Genomic DNA, 22,907 nt, shown 5'->3' with positions numbered 1-22,907 from the left:
ATATGTATATATATATGTATATATGTGTGTATATATGTGTATATATATATATGTATATATATATATATATATATATATATATATTTATATATATATGCCAACAACATAAGAATTTTACTATCTAAACCTCTAGTAATTGGCCAGAAAAATTTTCTTATTATTTCAATTTGAAAGCTAATAACTACAAACGTAAGCGATTTAGATTTTAATTTTATTGTTCTTGGTTTATTATCTTAGCGCAGACAGTGAAAGTTTATATTTTCTTTCATTATGCTTCATGTCCTCAGATTCTACTATATTTAGGTGACTAAAGATAAACGTGACCTACTTTTCTTTTCCAAAGTCTATCATGTTGTCCTCAGGCATATTTATAAATTAGTATTGTGTTCATTTTATTCCATTATCTGTCTAATTCAATTCATCACCCAATGTTTTCCTCATACAATTCCCATAAATCTTAAATGCTTATTTTTCTATGAAAAATTGAAACTTGTTTTTCTATTTATAATGTTTACGCTGTAGGGTATAAACTAATTGGGTCGCATTCAGGAGTGAAACTATGTAGGTGGACAAAGGTAATATGCAATTTACAAATTAAACACAAAGGGAAGTTCCCAACAATGTGTACTAACAATAATCATTTTATCTAAGCATCAACACTAATGAGCTATTATTCTAATTATAACAAAGAAATTCTGACATCAAGTAGATTTAGCTAATTAATGAATATTTAAGTCTATAAACCTCTTCCTAGAATTACACAGAATGCCATTGGGAAAAGCATCTACATGTTTCAAACATCATAAAGTGAAAAGGACTAGAAGAGGAAAATTGATGTTTATCTGATATGTGGTTTGATTTCTAAATGTCAAATCTATAGAGAAACATTATAAAAGTGTCATTAAAAGTAGCTCATCCATCTGAATTATGTTGCATCAATTGCATCTACATGTTTCCATTATGTGAAAATTTAAACTGTAATCATGTCCTCCATTGTTTATTGAGGATCACCGTTTATTCTTAATTTTTTTTAAATTACAAAAACATCGCAGTACAAAACTGATTTGTGTCATTTATATGAAAATTATTGTTCTTGTGATTTTTTTTTCATTGAATGATAACTGCTTCTGGCCAGAATTTGGCTGTTAGTTATCTTCTCCTTTCTAGGATAAAAATGATATTGTGTTTTTTATGATTAAATGATGTCTAATTTTTAAAAAAATTTATTGATATTTCTGATATTAAATCATGTTGTAGTGGGACTTGGTATAGAGCATTATATCAAAGTCTCAATGCACTACTGCATATTTCCACCCTATGCCTGAACGATACACAGGCCATGTATGATGGGCGACTCCATTATTTTTCAACCTGTGCCTGAATACTGAACAATAATGCCGTTTATGATGGGTGATCCATTATTTTCTTTTTTTAGTATTTTTTTTTTATTATTAAACTAATCCATTCCTTAATGTTTGTGTAATTTTGCTGACAACACATTGTTTACAAACTATTCACAAAAATCTCATGAAAACTACTATGCTTGTATTGTATTGTTTTATTTAACAGAGCATGTTGCGTGGTCGAGGGGGCTGCTATAAGCACACGTTCTACGGGATTGAGAGTCACCGGTGCATGGAAACCACTCCGAGTCTAGCATGTGCCAATAAATGTGTGTTCTGTTGGAGGTAAGCCTAGATTATGCAGGATCACAGGAATTTGAAAGAAAGAAAACCTCAAAACACGGTTCTTCTTTTAAATAATGGCTTATAAAATCATTTTTGCCTTCTATTAAGAGGAGCCCTACCTTAAAGGCACATCAGTGTGCAATCGACTGAAAAATAGGCCAATCGTCCACTGATCCTTATGCATTACCATTCAATGTCAGTTTAATAATTTATAATTATTGTGCTGTTACTTATATTGGTTGATGTTGTTATTGATGTTATAACCTTGATTTTTAAATTATACATTAATTTAGTGAACTTTAGAAAGTATTCACCTTCACCAGTATCATCTACAACTCATCAGAGTGTATGACATTTAAAAAAAAAAAACACATAACAAAATAATTAAAGATCTTGTTTAAGCTAAGTAGAAAAATAGATTTACATTTGAGGCATAGTTTATGTTCTAATTATATGCGGATTATTTGAGAAATATGTTTTTGACTCATTATGGCCTAAAACCTTGAGGCAAAGTGTTTTAATAACTCACAGTGTCCTTGCTTTAATATTAATCTATGCATAACACATGTTCTCATTCCCATTAAAGCTGCTTTCATGTAAATTAAAATTAGTCTGAAGTTATGTGAATGTTTTTAATAAGCATCATGGGAAAATGAGATTAATTTTACAGCATCCATTTTGTTAGTGGGATTGTGTTGCACTTAATACCAAACTCTAAAATCCTCGTCAATGGATTCAGAATGAAACATTCACAGTTTGAAGCCTCTTCCTGCACTCTTGTGGGACTTCCTCTAGTTAAGTAACTAATTTAATATCAAATCATTAACATCCTGTAATGTACACAGAATATATTGTACTCCTGAAGACAATATATAATTGTTATTATATATTGTTATATATTATTAATAAAACAATTTAATGTAAAATTACGTAAACAATTTAATGTAAAATTATGTGAAATTGTTAACATATAATGTACACAGTGCCCGTGTTCTTACGTAAACTCAAATACATGTGTAATCTAATAATAGCCTCGGGGCTAATTCCGATGGCTGGTCGGACGAGTACAATAAGAACCAGTAAAACCAGTAACTTCTCGTATGTCTTTCCTTCAACCAAGGTCAGACTGTTTAAAACTATACATAATCTAGCCTTTGTAACTTCATTTGGAGCTTCAAGTGATTTCTTTACTGTGATAACAAAACTTTATTACACTCGGCACATGTCGGCCGCTAGACGACGCCATGTTGTTGTTGACTGTAAAACAACACGAAAGTTGTTGTAACAAAACTAATTTAAAAGTAGCTATAAAATTATTTTTCTGTTATTGAAATACAAGTTATATCTAATTATAATTTTTAAGTTTGTTTTTAAAGCAGTAATAATCACTTAACAAATAATAAACTATGAATTAGAAATACAACATTTGAACGAATACAGTGACGCATGTAAAAACGTCGCTCGCTCGCTAGCCTAATACCGTAAAGAACTTTTGTTTGTTGTAAGTTTAAACGTCATCTTCTCGTGTTTTGCTAAAGTTCTTACTGTCAAACCTTTTCAATGCTTTTAAATATTATTTAAGTTATTTCCATAAGGAGTTAAAGTATTATGAGAAAATGGGAACGGGACTGAACGATAGGAATTTTTTAATAGCTCTATGGCCTATACAAATCTAAAGGTCAACTTGTGACATGGGCCTTGTTAATGTGATAAATTACGCCCAGAGGCAGCGTGTAATTAAATTATCCACTAAAATAGGTGGGTTTTTGGGGCAGATGTTTTTCAAATTTTTTATGGCTAGAGGCAAAATTTAATTGCCACATGTGGCCTCTCAGTTGGAAGTACCCGGTAAAACTTTACTCGTCCGAGCGGGCCCAGTTTATACTCCTGAAGACAAACATAGATTAAGTGCCCCGTGCAAAGACACGAAATGTTACCCTATATGATTTGAACTCATAAGCATTTAGTTAGAAGCCCGGAGCAGTGCTGTATCTAGGAGGTGCACAGGTAGTATGCCCCCAAACAAATTTCACCCCCATTAGTCACCCCTTTCCCACTGAAAATGTTCCAAGCTAAAAACGATTCAAGATTCAAGAAATTGTCATTGTCATGTCTTTTATATATTTTTTGTTAAATTCATCTACCAAGCAATAAAACTTTCTGTATTTTTATATGGACAAATAAAAATCATGCTCAAGAAGTTAAAAATCACCTCATATTACCTTATTTTGTGAGCTAGTGCCTTCGCAATTGATCTGCGAGCCCTTTCGCTTCATCTTCACACTCTCCCCCCCCCCATTTAAAGACTCCTAGATACGCTACTGCCCCAGAGGCTTACCAATGTGCCGCATGTTTCTATAGTGATTGGTCCATGTTTCATACCATACATTCTAATGCTAACCACTGCATCACAACCTATCAGCAATGAGAGAGCAGATCTAAGATTTAGCAATGGGGTGGATGTTTATCTTGAGCACCCAAACTATGTACACAAACATATTTCATTACTCAAACAAACAAAAAATGAATAGGCATACTGCTCAATTTTCAGTAATGCGTCAGTGAATTAAAGCCCCATTCCCGGCAAAATTTCAATTTTAAAAAAAAATCTAATTTTTGTATAATGTTATAAAGATTTATAAATATAATCCGGAATCGCTAGTTTAACTGAATTTAGAAATGGTAATATTTTATGAGAAATAGTCTGTATTTCTCATTTTTTTATTCTTTTGCGTAAAACTAAAATTCATGCCAATATTTTTCCATGATTTATAATAATTGGAGTAATGCAAATGCATATTTTCTAAAAAAAGTCATTTTTAGTGAAATTTTGCCGGGAATGGGGCTTTAAGTATTTACCTTCTTGTACTTCCCTGACTGCGTGCGTGTTTGAAGCTGACTGACACCTACAATTTCAGTCACTGCATGACCGTCATTATATTTTTAATAAAAAAATTCTTGTAGTTTAAAATACCTTTTTCCCTGAATTAGTGATAATTCGTTAACACGCATAGACTTGTGCTAAATGCATGACAAATTTACGATCACACATGTGTTAGTGCAAAATGCGTGTTTCATCCAAATTAACTTTGATATGCGGGGCGGTTGGTAACTATGGATGTTTGTGTTCAGAGATAGAGTACCGGTTGTACAGCACCAATGCATTAACACCTGGGTCATTTATGCAGTTCATTTCAACAATTTCCAGGCATCTTCCTGACTTATGAAAGTATTACATTACGAAAAGTGAGGGAACCAACCCCCTACCCTTAAAAAATATTTGGGGACGTATCCCCAGTCCCCTTGATCATGGATTTTTGGAGGGGCGTTCCCTTCCATTTGAGATTGTTTGGAATTAGTCGATGACTAGACGTTCTTGGATGACATCTACAAAGTTAAGCTTAAAATAGAAAGTATATGTTTTACAAGAGTATACATGTATACATAAGAAGCACACACATAAGACAAGTGATCACTATTTTTTTCACAATCACCGAAGGGGGTGTGGCTAGCCAAACTATTCGCCTCCTCTAGATCCGCCACTGAGCAAAGGATATGTTTCTTTTAAACTGGCATAGATGGATTAACACAGCTCAAAATAAATTATAATGTGAGTTAGTGAAACGTATACTTCAATTTTTCCTAATCTGTAATCTTTGTTGATAGGCATCATACAAATCCCGTAGGAACGGAGTGGAAATGGAAGATGGATGATGCTCAAACTGTAATAGAGGGTGCTCTTCAAAATCACTATAAAATGATCAATGAATTCAAAGGTACTATAAATATGCACTAGAATTTTGTGCTCAAGAAAAAAGCAGTCTGGTTATATTTGCTAGGCAACATTTGTTTGGTTCAACCTGTTGTATGACTTGGGTAATTTGACCAGGGAAAATGTTATGCAGGATGTTAGCAGTAGATATTTTTTTGGTCAAACTAACCAGGAACATGATTAGTTGCAAAAAATCCAATATCAACAAGGTTATAGTTTATAGAGCATCACAGATCTGTCCTATAACTATGAAAGGAAAATATGTGAGCGGCTCTAACAAAACCCTGCTACTTGTCACAATTTCTAATTTCGCACAAAAATGTTCAGAAATCAGAACATTTTCCGGTTTTTGCATTTTATAAAAGAAAGATATATTTAAGAATATTTCTGCAAAATATCAGTTACTGAATCTAACTAAAAAGTATATTAAAATTATTTTTGAAAACAAATTTTAATAATATACTATTGATTTTGGATTCTTTGAACTGTTTTCTCAAAATCTACTTGGCTGATATCCAATGAATTAAATATATATATATAACTTTGCTAATACCAACCAATTTCCATCATATAAACACTGTTTTAAATAATTTGTGCATTATCTAAAATACAAAGAACTCAATTTTGAATTTTTCGACAACAAAACAGCTGGTTTTGACAGAGACGGTCATAAATAGAAAACGTGCGAACCTGAGTGATTGTGTTTGTGTCCCTAGGTGTTCCAGGTGTGATTCCTGAGCGCTTAGCCGAGGGAATGAAAGCTAAGCATTGTGCATTATCCTTAGTTGGAGAACCAATCATGTACCCAGAAATAAACAAGTTCATCAAACTACTTCACAGTAGAGAAATATCCACCTTCCTTGTCACAAATGCCCAATTCCCTGATGCTATAAGGTAAGACTCTTTAAAACACAGGCCTACATTAAGCTCTGTCTACACTATCAAATTTTGTGTGACAAAAAAGTGTGATATGCCCATATATGGGCATGATGACATCACAGCATGACCATATATAGGCATAGCATTACTATATATGGGCTTGTCACATTTTTTTGTCAAAGAAAATTTGATAGTGTGGATAGAGCTTTAGCAACACATAATAATGAGTAAAACATTTTTGTGAATAATGTATAGTAATTTAATGACATAACAAAACACATTGTACAGACAATTTATTTACAACCACATCGATATAAATGGGTATGTAAGTGTACATGAAAACAAATCTACTGACTACAAAACTACTGATATACAATATTCCAATGTAATCACAATAGTTAATTCATTGTAGTAGGTTTACATTTTAGATATTTACATAATCCGTCTTCTGTACTTTTATGATCATTTGGTAGCATACATGTGTGTTGGTGCTTATACCTGAATTATGGTAAAAATGAATTCTTATGAAACGTTGCAGGACCCTGGAACCTGTCACTCAGCTGTACGTCAGTGTAGATGCCAGTACCAAAGACAGTTTAAAGAAGATAGACAGACCCTTATTTAGAGATTTCTGGCCTAGGTTTCTTGACAGCTTAGCGGCTTTATCAGAAAAGGTATAGTATTTTATTAACTCGCATTTCTTTGAAGTACTGTACTGTATTTATGAACATATGCCTTTATTTGTATATGGAGAGTGTTATTGCAGATAAAGAGGAGAATGTTTCCTTGTACACTGAAACTAATCTGCAGGATTAAAGTATGTTGAAATGGCAGTTTACAAGCAGTGTTGGCCCTGTTGTCTCCAACGGGATCCCCCCAGAACCCTGTCCAGAAGCTTTTAGGGGCCATCCATATTTTTCAAAATTTTCAAAGAGTACAAAACATACGCTTTTATGAAAAAGATAAAACTATGATCTCAAAATGACACAAATCAACAATTATATTGTCCACTCTTTGAGGGGGAGGGAGGGGGTAACAGAAAGAGTATGTTTGTACTCTTACGAAAATTATGGACGACCCCTAATAATTTAGGGATTTGAAAGACTTACTTAATCAATTATATAATCTCCATTGTTTGCCTGAAAGATACAATAATAAGTAACTAACATTTGTCTTTTTGTAGGGTCAGCGTACCGTGTATCGTCTAACCATTGTGAAAGCTTGGAATAGTGATGAAGTTGAAGCATATGCAAAATTAGTTGACATAGGGAAACCAGATTTCATTGAAGTGAAGGTAACAATTTATAATAATAATAATATTTGCTGCGAAGCAGCCAATTCATATTCTTGACGGCAATTTGACCTCTGAAAGGTCATTGTTTATCAAAAATCAATCGCCTGAGACAACTGAAAAGCGGAGTTCCTTCTTACGTTCTGCCGGGTAAAATCAATTACTTTAGGCGACGTTTGTAGACTAACCCACTCGTACCAACGTCGGCATATCGCGACGCTGGAGTACTATTCAGAGTTGTTACTATATTTCTAGGTTTCCTATTTCTACGTTTAATCGGCTCATGTCTCAGCCACAATATTTTGAGGACACTATTATTTACGAACCCAGTTAAACTTATTTACTAGCCTATTTCAACGTGCTAATTATTACATTTAGACGAACTTGTTGTAGACTGGCATAGTGATTGCGGAAATAAATACCATTTTATACACATGCGCAGATCGAATCGCCAGCAGCGAGTCATCGCCAGCAACAGCGAACCATCGCCAGCAGAGAGATGTCACTGCAGCAAAACACTATTGTACCAACGCTGTTCTAATAATATATAGACAATGGGTCGTGCTCATATTATTTGTTATATTTTTATTATTCATTATTTTCACTTGACTCGCATAAATAATTTTGTTCGAAGAACATTTTATGCAGTTGTACTTCGCAGCACTTCACTTGCAATTTGCAATTTCTAGTCTTAAAAAATATATCATATGTCATGTATGTGATATAGATTGAAACAAATTAGTTTGCTGATTTTAACTTTACTGATATACTGTATCAGCCAATTTAAGGCTAGTGTATATGTAAAGAATATCAACCAATCAATCAGTCAGTTTATTCAAAAAACCTTTTTGGCATTCATGCTTATGCACCTTTCACAAATTCACGATTTTCGCTACAATTGAGCACGATTTTTTAATTTTCGAAAATTGAAATGGTGTCGTACTAAATTCCCTGCTCAATTATAATTTACTGTCTTTAAATGTTATAAAAATGTTTTTTTTTTATTGTATTCTAGGGAGTTACATATTGCGGAAGTTCCAAAGCAAGTTCATTAACTATGGAGAATGTTCCGTGGCATGAAGAAGTCGTAGGATTTGTAGAAAATTTAGCAAGTAGTCTGAATGACTATGAAATAGCTTGTGAGCATGCTCATTCCAATTGTGTCCTCCTAGCTCACAAAAAGGCAGGTTTCTTTTAAGGGTCATCCATTTGTATCAACTAAATCCCTGTCCAGACTATCAAATCGCTTTGACAAAAAAACTTGTACGCCCATATATAGTCATGATGTGCCTATATATGGTCATGATGTCATCATCATCATGACCAAATTAAGGATTGTCACATGTTTTTGTCAAATAAAATTTGATATTAGTGGCCTGGACAGGGCTTTATGCTGGGATATTTAAGGGGTTAGGTGTGTGTGCGTGTGTGTGAAATGCTCTTATAAAAGAAAATCCAAAAATTTTATCTCAGAGGAAGAGAGAATCCAAAAGAAAGAGTATTTTGCTGAAAAATGATGAATGATTCCAATCTCTTCTTTCTCGTTTTCTTCTCTAACAGTTCAAAGTAGATGGGCATTGGCACACATGGATAGATTATGATAGATTCCACAAGTTGATCCAGGATTTCAACCAAAGTGAAGGGAAATTAACATTCCGTGCGGAAAACTACATGGCAGTGACTCCACCGTGGGCAGTGTATGGCAGCAGTGAACAGGGATTTGACCCACAAGAAACCAGATTTTATGCAAAAGGAAAGAAGAAGCGTGATTTGTCTGGGTGCTAATTAACTTATATCAGCAGACATAAAATACATTAAAAATTTGTGATTTTGTATTGTTTCTTATTAATTTATTCCATTGTTTTTTTGTTGAAATAAAAAGAGTGAGTAAACAATGGAGGTTCACATCAATGGCTTAAAGAAAAATATTAATTCTAACATGTTTTTGATAATTTTAAAAACTGTGGTCTCCTTAGTGGTGTAAAGCCTATGCCTTTGGGCTATTCTGGAGGGCCCTTCTTACTAACACCCAGTATTCTACTGCAGAGCCTTAACATAGACACTAGCAAGCTGCAACGTTATTCCTGGTTTTTAACTCGTAAATGTTGTATGTAAACTCCCATGACAACACTTCTCTTATATAATATCATACCATATAAATATTCAAGCATTATTATTATTATTACCATGTACAGTAGTCAACTACTTTACTGAAATACATGGACCCATCTCCTACACCAAATGAGTCTTGTTGCCTCAGTATGATATGATCATTTAGTACATAATAAAACATTCATTTTTTGCAGTTTTAAAAGGTGTTAATACCATATCTAGTGGAGCACTTATTAGTATATAAATAGTAGAAATATTGTGAAAAAATTGTAGATATCCACTGTGGATAAAACCTCATGTATATTAAATATGTGTAATTTATGTTGGTGTGATTTGCAACTACAGTACTCTCATTTAGACATAAAACTACATTTTAACCTAATAAACCAACTTGTTTCAGAGCACATTCAATTATTTTTTGTCATTATGATATATATATATATGGTTGATTTTGAACTACTAGAAAACACAACTTTGCAAAAGTTCATGATGCAACCGTTTTAGGCTCTATAATTACTGTATCTTAATTGACTTGAATTTTGTGGAAGTTCACATTTAGCTATAAGCATATTGTTTTACTTTTTTTCTTGCCTTTAAGTTTTAATTTTAATTAATGTACAATCAATCACTCCACTCAATTATAATAAATTAAAGAGGCAAACATTCATTGAAACTGTAATAATTGAAATTAACAACCAAAAGAGTTTCATTTTGTTTACAAGATCTGTAATATTGTAAATTAATAAAACCAGTGTTTTAATTATATGAATCATGTTGACAAATGCTTGTACTGAAGTATTATTTTTGCAGAATTGTTCATCTTGAAGCATATGCACTGTGGCTGTGTCATATCTTGGAATGATGCCATGGCTCACATGGGGAGGGGGTGTGAGGGAACAATATCTTCCCTACAATGTTTGTATAAACCATTAAATCAGCTGGTGAGGATTTTTGTAGTAGGCCTACAGAGAAAAATTTCTAAAGTCAAAATGATTTGATCTAAAGCCGGGCATACACCAAATTTATCTGCAGTTTCCATGAGCGCTTGACGTCCGCGACGTCCTCCGCTGATGGTTGGTGGTAGTCTGAGAGGATTGGGTGTAAGAAAAATATGCACTAAAACAGCATAAAATGTGTCAATTTCCCTTTATTGAAAGTGCCAACCTATGTTACCGCAGAATTAAGATTGCTGTGGGCAATACAAAGGCAACACCAGTCTACTTCACCCACCTGCACTGATAAGTACCTCATTCATATTAAATCTTTGCAGTATATTGTACAGTATATACATTTACTTTTAACTTTATCATACAGAAACGATTATCACACAAAAGTTAAAGTTTACTAAAACATATACTGTATTTTCAGTGCAACATTTACGTAATTTCAGAAAGTATCAACTTATAGAAAGCCCACATTTCCTCCTTCCAACATGCTACAAATATAATAATTTTCAGTAATACCTTGTATATCAACATAGTTCTCAACTTGATGCATGTTTTATCTGTGTATTTACATGACCCTCCATACTCATTTAAGACTTAGTGAGTAGAATTGCTTCACATTATGCATCATATAAACAATGCGAGGCTTAGGGAGTTGAATTGTTTCACATGGTATAAACAACAAGATGTGTTATAAACCAAGTCTCATTATCAGGCTTAAAAGTGTGCAATTGTTTTTCTCTAAAAATAGTTTTTCCATTTTAAAGGATTTGAAACCATGACACATTGAAATCACCAGGCTACAACTCTACTACCAGTGTTATATCTAGGGCTCTTTCTAGAAGTTATTTGCAGACACTGATGTGGCCTTTTTCAATATCTTAGATATGCCACTGTGTACTACTATGCATACATTATTGCATGCAATCATTCCAGCCAACTTCTGTCTCTGACAGTAACACTGCGTTTTCCCAGCAGTGCCATAGCAACAGGATCTGAAACTGACATGACTGCAGGCTAACATGTCATCGAGTGCCATAATGGAAAATGTCTTAAAAACAACCAAAATAGAAACAAACACTGAATACATTCTCCGTCAGCTACTGTCAATATCCTCCTCATCCTCGCCCATAAAATCTTCTGTGTCTTCCTTGAGTGTACAGCTTAGTATCGACTCTTTCACCGCCTTCCTCTCCTCATCACTTTGACACTTGAGAAGAACCCCTGAGAGTTGTTGTCGCTGGTACTTAAGGAGGAATTTCTGGCAAGTCCGAATTGTTCCTAATGGAAAGGTAGAAAGTATATGATGATAAAATTGAAACTAGATACTGCCTGTTTTTCAAACACAGGTGATTAAAATGATATTTACCTCCACAATGTAATGTATTAATTTTACATATCTTCTTGCACAGTTTATTTACAAATGGCAAGGAGGTCCACACAATCTTGTAAGATGACCTTCTGGATCGAACTATGAATATCTGCGTGTGTGGATTCAAGTATTTCACTAAAAAAACAACAGTAAACAAAGTTTATGGTAATTTATGTTGCATGCTGAGAGAATGAAAGAATCGATAATACTCTAATAACAATGGTTTCGTAGATATGCAGTCCTATCTTAAAAAGTACTACCTGTACCATGTACAGTTATTCATACGAGCACTGCTTGTCAAGAACGAATCTCAAACACTATTTGAATCTGATTCGATCTTGTGGTAGTTTCATTGCATGCAAAATCATGACAGACAGATATCTTGCAATTCTATACAGTACTCTTTTTTTGTAATACAAAAATTGGAAATGAAATATGAACATGTAATTTACAATAGCCATAAAAAATTCAATATAAAGTTTACTTTTTGATATAAAAAAATACCGTATAATAAAATTGGGAATAGAGTAATAACAAAAAAAATAGTCATACGAATGAATGGATTACCTGACAAATTTGTTAATAAAAAGGCAAATAGCTGATGGAATAAGAGTTTTGGAACCTATTTGTTTTGACTAATAAAAATTTAAAAAATAGCTCACCATTCAATCCAAGTTGCACAGCACCCATGCCATAGTCCCCATGAGTATGCACAACAGCGTTTTTGATCTCGCTAAGAATATCGTTTGACACAACTGCTGGGTAATTTGCATATCTTTCATCAAAGATGATTTCACAAAGGAGATACCTATGAAAAAAGACTAAATAATAAATACAGTTTGCCTTATACTTTGGGGTGGTCTCGGGTTTCGGTTTCCATTTAGAGGGTTAGCTATATGATAAAGGATTGAAGATTGTTATTTTGTTCTTTGAAAAAGTGGTCTCAAATTTAGAGGCCTTGTCGAAATTAGATGGGTCTAATTAGAGGGTGCACTGTACATTCTACAATGAAGAGTGAATCATTCATACATAGAGAAAAAAAAAGAGTGAATCTTATGCCACCCTGACACATGCACGATTTTCGTTCCCGCACTGGCACGCACTTCGGCGTGCGAATTTCTTCGGGAACGAGCGTGAGGAGTACGTGAAGGGTGCGCGCCATGTCGTATAGAGAATTTTAAAATGTTCAAAAATTTGGCACGTATAAATGTTTGTGCCATGTGTGAATACTGCGCGAACATGGCAAGAACACTGCCATCATTAAGAATGCTCTTCCTCTTTCTGCCTTTTCTCCTGTTCTTCAAGAAGTAATAGTCCGCAGTTGCCAGACATAGACACCTTCTCTGTCCTGCAATAACTGTCTCTAGGATTCAGCATGTTGTATTGTCCATAGCGAGTCAAAGAAAAACCTACGCTATGTATAGCGTGCCACCTAGTGGGACAAAGCCAAGCGGGACGACTTTACGCATGCGCGAAGTCGTTGGGGCAATGCGGGAAGACAGTGGGAATTATGCATTTTGTATGTGACACTGCGAGACAATGGGGTATGGTAGACGGGAGCAATGCGCGAACAATACTTAACTTATGTGTAAGCAAGTAGTGCCATTGCGTGTCAATACGGTACATTTTTGACGCGCATTGCATACACGGTGCGTAACTTATGTCTTACAGTGCACGAACAGGCCGCAATCACAGGTTCAAGTTCTGCAGCGTACCACCGAAATGGCACGTCTTGCCACGACGCATTGCGCGGCAATTCGGAGACAAAAATTGTGCAAATGTCAGGGTGGCTTTATTCTTCACAATACCTTAAGTTACTTTGATACAGATAAATGGAGGAAGTGAAGTTGACGTTGGTTTATTTACATTTATTCATTTCAGCAATGCAGCAGGGTTCCCAAGTCTCCCGCATATCCCAGGAGCATCCCAGAAATCAGGAAAGCCTCCCGAAATTTACCAGAGACTCTCGGGGGTGCAATCTCTTGTATTTCCATTAATATTAACTTTATTTCTTTCTTTTTCCATTTGACTTCTATCTTGTATTTCAACACCTTCTATATTTAAAGATTTGGAGTTAACCTTGGTCATACTCTTGCCAAGATATACTGTATCCTAGTGCATTGGATTGGATATAAGTGAACACCAAGAAATACACAGCCATTACCATATAAATATTTTTATTTTTATTTCAACAATCTTTAATGAGGGTGGTCCATCCAGCTGAAGCTGATCATTAAGGACCCTCAATACACATAGTAAAACAAAACAAAAGAGAGTATGAAACCAATTAATTTACAGTAAAATAAATAACCTCTCAATTCAAAATTTACATAAAGAATTAATTCAAAATTAAATAAAAAATTTAATATAAAAATTAAAATTAAATTACAATTAAAGATGTAAATGAAAGAGCAATATTAAAAAACAATAGGCAAAAGGGACATTAAAACAACAAAGGGAATAAAGTAGTCTAAATAAAATAATCAAATAAATTAAAAATAGATAATAGGCCAATGTATATGAGAACTATAAATCAAATCACTCTTAATTTAAAGAAAATAAATCAATTTAAATTAATAAATAAAACAGAAAATAAATAAAGGTAGAAATCAAAAAATGAATTCTCAGTGCAAATTTTAAAAAAATAAATTTAAAAAAAAAAGCCAAAGAAACAGAATTACAGGAGAGAAAGAAGGAGGTAACTTTTGAGGGACGATTTAAAGGATGAGTAAGTAGAAGCATTGCGGATATCTAAGGGAAGAGAGTTAAAGAAAGTGGGGGCATTAAAGCTAAATGAAAGTTTGTAAAGTTCAAAGTGTGGTCTGGGGATATGTAAGTCCCCTTTAGTGATCTGCCGAGTGTTCATGCGGCCATTTGCAGTTATTTTTGTGAGACACTGACAAATTGTTTGGGGAGCAAGATTGTGTAGAGCTTTAAAAGTTAAACAAAATATAATTTAATACAGTACCCGTTTTTTTTTTTTTTTGTTTTATAATGAGTTGAAAAAACACGATTAAACACTATAGATCACTTCCTTCTGAAATACTTATCAGGAAAGCATAGGTGACAAGTCGAAGTTCGGTGCGGTACAAAATTAATACAAAAGTATGTAGGCCCCTATGTATGTAGGGCCTAACCTAGGCCCCCAACAAGAATAGTATTCTGCATTAAAGCCAAATGAGGGTTTATTTAAAATGAATACTTAGATATGTAGATAGTGATATATACCTGTTTCTTAAACGAACCATTTTAATTACTTATTCACTCCAGATATTTTAACAAATCACCTTTAGTATTACTAAAAGCAGCCAAAAACTAAAAAACCAGAAAAACAGCATGAAACAGCGTGTCTTCTTTCCGCCCTCTATCCATACGGTAGTTTGTTTGAATATGTTTACTCGCGAAAGCTCGATCGCGCGCGTCCGCGTCTTTGCTTTGTTTGCTGCAGTCTCATCTACCACCCTGGAATCTAGAAGAAAGCGATCTAGTTTATGTCGAGCAGTTACACGGCGCATGTGCTTGGCTATTCTATTTTCTGCTGCCGAAGTTTAACTCAGGTTAACCTTAGGCCTGCCCAAATTACCCTTAGGCCTATATTACCATAACAAAATAAATATTTAAAATAATAGTACTTAGTTTATTATATATTTAATATCATCCCACGACACTGATTGGTACTTGTGGGAAGTAGCTCTAGGCCTAGCCACTTTCAACCCAGCTTTCAACAAATAGAATCACCAAACTAACAGCGTAACCTGTAATCGTCTTGTGCTGGATATCACGCCTGGGTACATCAACTCACGCGTACATTCATGAACATTCTCAGCAAGAAGTAATCATTTTGTTGAATGAAAAATTCCCGACATTTACATTTTTTTCCCAACATTTTCAGTTAAGGTAATCATTTTGTGAACGAAACTACTTTTGACTTTAGTGATGTAGGCCTATGTGCCTCAGGGTCCGTATCGCCAAGCAAGTGTTACAGTCGGCAGGTTTCTAACCGAGGGCCAAACATCCTACCTGGTCTGGTGCGTCCATAGGCCAGCAGCTAGCCTGCCCTTGCCAGGTCTACATTCATTAGGCCTCAAGCAAGGGCCTAGCCCTAGGCATTATGGTTTTTTTTTTTTTAGCTTTGTATAAAAAAAATAGTATATATATATATTTAATATTATCACCATTTTTAGGCTAATGCTGGGCAAATAAATAGGAAATACAATAATTTACAGACAAATTTATCAATAATATAATTTTAATAATAATACTATAGGCCTAGCCTATGCCACCACCATGCCATGGAGGTATAAAATACATACAGTAGCTAGGGGCTAGGGTAAGCATGTGCCTAGCCTACCTATAGTGTAGGCCTAATATTACAGTATTTTTTTCTTTGTTGTTGTACCCACCTAGTTCTACTAGGTTCTAGGCCCTGGTCCAGGCCTGCGCGGAGCATAATTCCTAGCACAAACAATTTGGCCTACGCCTAGGAATTCGTCCACATATTTCGGGAAATAGGTGCCCATTTCTGTGCAGATTTTATCGAAAAATAAGGCTATGACCAAATATATTCGAATGTAATTTTACAGCAATTACGATTACGCACACTTATTTTCCTAGCAGTTTTCCGCGCAAATTTTAGCTGATTTTTTAGGTATCTTCCACGCAATTAGAAAAACTTTATACAGTATAGGTTCTAGTACCTTTTGCATGAAAATCTAACCTTGGCACCTACTGATACTATTAGTGCATGCATTTTTCAGTGAAAAGATACATGTTTTAACTACTAAAAAACTGGAATTGAACCCTCTCTTCCTTTGACAGATTCTACAATGGGTTACTCAAGGTCACGTAGTAGGAGCAGGTCAACATCACGGAAGCGCTCTCGATCTGATTCAAAATCAGAAAAAAGGAGGAAAGTCAAGGTGCATAGCTCCAGGGACCGATCTAGATCTGGTGAACGAGATAACAAAAGATACGACGGAAGGAATAAACACAGGTCACGTTCTAGGGAAAAGATACCCCGCTCTAGGTCGCTGAGCGTGGAGTTGAAAGGTCATTCATCAAGAAATGAGAATAAGAAAACCTCGAAGAGAAATAGTAACCATTCACGTGATAAGTCATCAGAAAGTAGAAAAGAAGACAAACGCATGGATAAAGCAAGTACAATAAGAGAAGGTAGATATCCACAAAAATCAAGATCTCATTCTGAAAGAAAGGAAGATGATATAAAAAAGATTTCTACAAAAGTTCTCCCTAAATCATATTCATCAAATAATGACTCTGGTACAATAAGTCAATCAGAAGTATTACAAAAGAGTCGATCACCTAGTAGAAAAAAGAACTACCCTAGAAATGACTCAAATAAGTTAGCAAAGAAGAGAAGACACAGCTCATCTTCTAGCAGTCATTCATCCAGCTCACCTGTAACCAGAAATAGCCTCATTACATTTGCTACCACAAAATCTAAATTACCCAAGGCATATGCAGAACCTGTCCAGAGTAAAACAAATGATGGTAAAGAAAAGGATACGGATGAGCAGAGAGGAAGGAAAGGTAGAAGAAATAGGAGTAGATCATCCTCATTTTCTTCACCTGAAGTTAAAATTCCAAAAGCTTATTCAATTTCTAACAAACAGGAAGATTTAAAAAGGAAAACTGGGTCTGTGGAGAACAAATATGGAAAAGGAGATGACAAACGTTTAACAAACGATAATGCTGATCACGGAAAAAACAAAAAATCTGAAGAAACTAGAACAAAGTCTACAAGTACAAAGAAAATAGTTTCTCCAACGAGATCCTCCACAAGACATAGAAATACCAGTCATGATTCTGCTGAAAAAAAAAATAAGCATAGTGATAAACTATCAAGAAGTCCATCGTGTATTGAAAATGATTTTAAAAGAGGGGTTGAGAAGGAGAAAGCAAATAAAAGGAAACAATCCAATTCCGACACCAATACTTTTAGGGAAAAGGATATGGAAATATTAAAATCGCCCAAAGATTCAAGTAAGTCCAAATCAGAAAAGAACTCGTCGAGTAAATTGCCAAAAAAGAAATCAAAGAAACGTTCCCATAGTTCATCACCAGATTTGAAACAAACAAAGAAAAAGAAAAAAGAGAAAAAGAAAAAGAAATCGAAGGACAAGAAAAAGGACAAGAAACACAAAAAGAAGGACAAAAAGGAAAAAGTAAAAAATGTGAAGGAGGAAGAGCCAAAAAAACCATCTGATATACAGCAACGGCTGCTCCAAATTGCTCAAGGTTGGACCAATGTTTAAATATCAATTTAATTACAATATTGTTTCCTTAAATAACTTTTTAATTTAATAACTTCAATATTAGGGTGAGATAATCTTTTGTTTTCGTCCAGAAGTGTGGGTATTCTTAATTGGGGGTACAGTAGTCCATCTTTCCCCTCCCCCATATTCTGGATGTTTGATAGCAGTATGGAATTATGGTGTTAAATGTACTTATATTATTACATGTATTATTTAAAATGTAATACCTGGCAGGTTCAAATGGCAGTGCACTGATTAAATCAATTTGTTTAGGCTGTTTTGACCACATTGCAAAACAATTTTAATACTGTCCGCGTGTACAAAAGGCAAAAATGAACAGATTGAGCGCGCTGCATGGCACAATGTTTGGACGATTTCATTATCTGAAAAGAGTTTATAAAAAGGCAATTGCTCGTGAACAATATTAAAAATAAATTCCCAATCTAATGTATTCATAACACTATAAACGTAAGATAAATCCAATATCAAGCGTATTCATTTAATGAATTATAACCACCCTTTGATACAGCAGGTACCATATTTTCATCAGTTCACAAAATGGAACACGTCTGAATCCCTGGGTGCGCTGTGAGCTCGGTCAGTTATTCTTCTTGAAAGCCTTTGAAAGAATGAAAAAATGATGGAAGAAAATTTTATCCAATGAGATTATTTTAAAATATATAACCGATAGCAAGAAAATTTCTATTGCTGCTTTAACCTAAGCAAATGGATTGGTATAGTCAAAGCTATGATGTTTTAAGTAAATGACTCCTCACAAGCCTGCTCAAATCCGGCTGAAAACACGCTAATATCGCTTATGTTTTCGTAATTCAATGTAAAAATTATGGTGCTAAATATTTGAAAACAAATATTTTGTCAATAGCTGTATTTATAACTTTCTGTAAATCATTTTAACCTAAGTCATCCAACCTCTAGTTTTTGAGTTACCGTTTTTCTAGTAAAATCAGTCGATATTTTTAAAGAAACAATAATGGTTAAGAGATAGGGTGATTTTCACGTCATCGCATTTGCAGTTAAATGGACCAAACAAATTGATATGTATTAGCTGCTACATCATAGCGTAATATCCAGAGTGTCAAGGCACAGTACTGTGTCTTTGTTTGATGCATTGACCAGCTTAATGTGATGCAAAATACAGCTCTCTCTCTAAAGACTGCTCCAGTTAAAGACCACTTTTTCGTGGTCCCATATAAACATATCTTTTACATTTATTGTTCTAACTACAAACTGAAGCTGCTAAAGGCCATTGAAACCCAGTTCCCAAAAGTTATCTTTAATTGGAGGGAGACTTGTAGTGGCATTGTCATTACTTTATGCAATAATCATAAAAGGCCAACCTAATATTTACAGGGGTTGTATTTTTTTTTTTGCAGGGAATCAGGTTAGCAATAAAACAGATGAGACACTTGTAAGTAAAGGACCCATGACAAAAGAAGACTATGAAAAGCAACAAAGCCAAGTCCGCCGTGTATATGACCCAGATTCAGATAGACACAGGTAAGCTTGGAAGGTTCATATTCCTTGTAATTCCCTCTTCCCCATTTATATTTACTTCTTTGCTCTCAGCTAGTTAGTAATATTAATGTTTGGGGCAGAAACATTTGAAAAAGTTCCAACAAATATATAAAAGACTATACTGTAAAACCGAAAGGTCCACTGATTAATCTCAGATAAGAAAGTATAATACATACTCCAAGTATTGAAATACACGCCATCGTGTTGGGATTCAATATTTTGACATTAATTATGTCATCATCGGGAATCATTCCTGATTGTGACATAATTAATGTCGAAATATTGAATCCTAACACGATGGCGTGTATACTGTAATATATTAATATTTTTAAATTGCAGTGTTTTCTTACATTTCCGTTTGTATTGAATTGCATATTAAAGATTTTAAGTTGATTTTACTGCATGTTTATACAATATATGACCACTACCAATTATGTCTTTTTGCATTACTTGATGTTGTGTGTATATTTTGTGTCTGTATTAGATTGGTAAGAGGCGATGGTGAAATAATTGAAGAAATTGTTAGCAAAGGTAGACACAAGGAAATAAACAAGGTAAACATACCGTAAAATGCATTGAGATATTCCCTTTTTTCTCTTTAGTGGGGTTAAACCCACTTTTTTTCTTCTTGTTTTTTGTTATCTGCTCACTGTAGACTTAAAATAATTTTAGCACATTTGTATGCAAAATACATTGAGGTATTCTTAATATGTATGCACTAATACTATAACTTGTGAGAAGTATGGTAAAGAAATTACTAGATAAATAGTAGATTAATATTACTACATAATGTATGAATTGTGACTATTAACTGATACACCTGAAGTATTTAAGAATACTTCTGTTAAAATGTTATTGTTCCTAATAATCCCCCTTCACCATTTTATGCATTATGAGTTTAATCATTGTGTGGTTGATCTTATAAAGCTATCAAATTAAAGATTTATAGCTCCGTGATCATATATTGTGATTGTCATTGTAATATTGTGACTGATACAGGACAATGCTAAATTATCTCCTCAGCAAGCAACCAAAGGTGATGGTGCATCATTTGCCAAGGCCCTTGGGATATACAGATAGCAGATGATGTAATGCATATATCATATGCATACCAAACAAACAAGGCTTTTGATGTAATGGAATATTAATAACAAGTGAAAGATTGAGGGCAGCATATAAGAAAATCACAGCATCATTGGGTGTAATTTGCAAGCAACAGAGCATACTAGACAGTATCATGTGTTAGTAGGTTTTTGACTGATGATATTCAGTTAATTACAAAAATCTGTTCACTTTTCAATTACTAACTTCTGATTCTTTTTTACCTGTTAGCGGTCATTGAACCTCAGCTTGATATCATAAGTACTGAGTTTTATTGCATAAACAATGTATTAGATTTAAACGATTTTTACATTTTCCTATATTTTATATCTATTTATTTAACAAAATATATTATTTGCTCTGATATTTGTATTTTCATATCTTCATTAGTGTTTTTTACTCTTAATGATAACAGGTATGATGAGGCAGCACCCTGAGACTAACTTTAAAGAAGTAAGTTTATATTTTATTAGATATGCGCTTTTGCTGGCAGTCAATGCCAGCTTCATCAGAAGAGTTGACAGCCAGGCATAATTGATTTTTAAAAAATGTTGCAAGTCTTCTTAAATTCTGTTCGTTACAGTCTGTCTATTATCAGGAAAGACATTTGCATGTTGTAAATGTTCTCTGTTTCACTAGAAATCTTGTCATATGCTGAGAATCCAGTTATCAGTGAAGGTGTAACCATGGAGGTATTTTTCTTGTTTCTACCTCTATGGTGTAACAAAGGCTGAACCATTTGTAACAGTCCATTCGTGTGGTGGAATAATCATACCATGCCGTAATATCCAATCTATTAAAGAATTGAGCATTTCCTTTGGTCCCCTAGCAGCGAGGGATTGTTTAACCTATACAAGGTCAGATTTAAATGGTGTGGACAATCTGTATTAATGTCAAGCTGCAGCTTGGTGCTTAAAATTCTTACCTGCCAATCCAAGGGTTTTTCTCACCAATCAAACAACTCTACTCCCTAATCTTCATAAAAACATGTTGTACCATCCTGAGTTTAAAATATGTTGGATAATAGGAATTAAGAAATAGAAATAGTGTTCTTCATTCTCATCCAAATAGAATGATTTGGCAATAACAGAATAAACGTTGCACTATAACTCAAGTGTCTTTATGAGGCTTAAGTAGAGTTGTTATTGATTCACAGGATTTGAACACAGGATCCTGAAATTAGAAGGCAAGCATCTTAACGACCAAGCTACAGGTTCACTCCATCATAGCATTTAAATTCATTACTTTTTAACTTATTCCTGAACTGGACATTCTGAATTCAGAATCTATATTTGAATATCAAATGCCTTGATAACTTTATGTCATAAGGATTTATATCAGCTTAAAACTATTTTGATCAATGGAATGGAAATTAATTTAAAAAATGTATTTTGAAGGTTCAGACATTAAAATCAAGCAGGAAATACAGTTCACCTTCCAATTTGAAACCACCTTTGCTACCTGAAAAATTTGGGGTGTTCTCTGGGTTCAGTTTCAGTAGCATAGTGTAATAGATTGAAGATTGTTGTTTGGTTCTTTGAATCAAGGTGTGTCGGAATTAGAGGGGTCTCCAATTGGAGGGTGCACTGTATTGATTTTGTATTAGTGAACTGTTTAGCCAAGATGCACATGTCTCAATGCAAGGGAGCTGTTGCAATAGCATTTGCACATTGTGCTCTCTTATACCCCATTCAGACTAGCATCGCATTGCGATCGGTTGTAGTGCCACCCAATCGCAAAGTAAAATCGTGTGTGAAAGCTCACCAATAGTAGTCGATATGTAATCGATATCGCAATTGTTACCCGTTGCGATTGGGTGCTACAATCTTTATCACTCCCGATTACCACGGAATCCGATCGCAACGAATCACAACGAATTCCACAGGCATTGTTTGGCTGAGGTCAGTCAACATAGGCCTAGCCATCGGAGGCCTAGG

At 34.3% G+C, this 22,907-nt stretch overlaps 3 protein-coding genes across 4 annotated transcripts in view; 2 read left to right on the top strand and 1 right to left on the bottom strand.

Moving 5' to 3' along the window:
- The window catches only part of LOC117121898 (S-adenosyl-L-methionine-dependent tRNA 4-demethylwyosine synthase TYW1-like), a gene marked incomplete in the record, with an annotated part of 19,271 nt that extends 8,747 nt beyond the window's left edge, over positions 1 to 10,524 (top strand). Inside the window, 8 exon segments of the mRNA XM_033267292.1 lie at positions 523 to 575; positions 1,570 to 1,688; positions 5,355 to 5,464; positions 6,177 to 6,354; positions 6,878 to 7,013; positions 7,523 to 7,633; positions 8,646 to 8,813; positions 9,191 to 10,524. Coding sequence (XP_033123183.1) covers positions 523 to 575; positions 1,570 to 1,688; positions 5,355 to 5,464; positions 6,177 to 6,354; positions 6,878 to 7,013; positions 7,523 to 7,633; positions 8,646 to 8,813; positions 9,191 to 9,415 — 1,100 coding nt within the window.
- A 211-nt stretch (positions 10,525 to 10,735) lies between these two features.
- Positions 10,736 to 15,449, bottom strand: LOC117121900 (ribonuclease P/MRP protein subunit POP5-like). The gene is made up of 4 exons (XM_033267295.1): positions 15,287 to 15,449; positions 12,721 to 12,866; positions 12,056 to 12,193; positions 10,736 to 11,967 (listed from the first exon to the last, which is right to left on the bottom strand). Exons 1-4 carry the CDS (start codon positions 15,304 to 15,306, stop codon positions 11,783 to 11,785), a joined length of 489 nt encoding a protein of 162 aa, XP_033123186.1. The 5' UTR covers positions 15,307 to 15,449; the 3' UTR covers positions 10,736 to 11,782.
- Positions 15,450 to 15,595: 146 nt separating this feature from the next.
- On the top strand, positions 15,596 to 22,774 carry LOC117121899 (peptidyl-prolyl cis-trans isomerase G-like). Of its 2 annotated transcripts, none has more exons than XM_033267293.1 (5): positions 15,596 to 15,955; positions 16,877 to 18,316; positions 19,728 to 19,851; positions 20,354 to 20,423; positions 20,893 to 22,774. In XM_033267293.1, the coding sequence occupies exons 2-5, from the start codon at positions 16,885 to 16,887 to the stop codon at positions 20,947 to 20,949; spliced, it is 1,683 nt and encodes a 560-aa protein (XP_033123184.1). In that variant the 5' UTR covers positions 15,596 to 15,955; positions 16,877 to 16,884; the 3' UTR covers positions 20,950 to 22,774. The 2 variants fall into 2 exon arrangements, with proteins under 2 accessions (XP_033123184.1, XP_033123185.1); XM_033267294.1 differs by having other exon boundaries at positions 15,954 to 16,086.
- Positions 22,775 to 22,907: the final 133 nt, after the last annotated feature.

Source organism: Anneissia japonica, unplaced genomic scaffold (assembly GCF_011630105.1).
Source record: "Anneissia japonica isolate Jap-2015-1 unplaced genomic scaffold, ASM1163010v1 scaffold352_len1594369_cov220, whole genome shotgun sequence".
Lineage (NCBI taxonomy): Eukaryota > Metazoa > Echinodermata > Crinoidea > Comatulida > Comatulidae > Anneissia > Anneissia japonica.
Note: the sequence above shows the minus strand (reverse complement) of the source record. Positions and strands in the feature narration are given on the sequence as shown.

What these genes read in the sequence shown, in the direction of transcription:
- LOC117121900 (XM_033267295.1), bottom strand. Translation starts at nt 15,306, where the DNA reads ATGGTTCGTTTAAGAAACAG. An exon ending in ATGGTTCGTTTAAGAAACAG is followed by an intron (nt 12,867 to 15,286) that starts GTATATATCACT and finishes CTTTTTTCATAG; the next exon opens with GTATCTCCTTTGTGAAATCA. An exon ending in TGTGCAACTTGGATTGAATG is followed by an intron (nt 12,194 to 12,720) that starts GTGAGCTATTTT and finishes TTGTTTTTTTAG; the next exon opens with TGAAATACTTGAATCCACAC.
- LOC117121899 (XM_033267293.1), top strand. Translation starts at nt 16,885, where the DNA reads ATGGGTTACTCAAGGTCACGTAGTAGGAGCAGGTCAACATCACGGAAG. An exon ending in GCTGCTCCAAATTGCTCAAG is followed by an intron (nt 18,317 to 19,727) that starts GTTGGACCAATG and finishes TTTTTTTTGCAG; the next exon opens with GGAATCAGGTTAGCAATAAA. An exon ending in CCAGATTCAGATAGACACAG is followed by an intron (nt 19,852 to 20,353) that starts GTAAGCTTGGAA and finishes TGTCTGTATTAG; the next exon opens with ATTGGTAAGAGGCGATGGTG.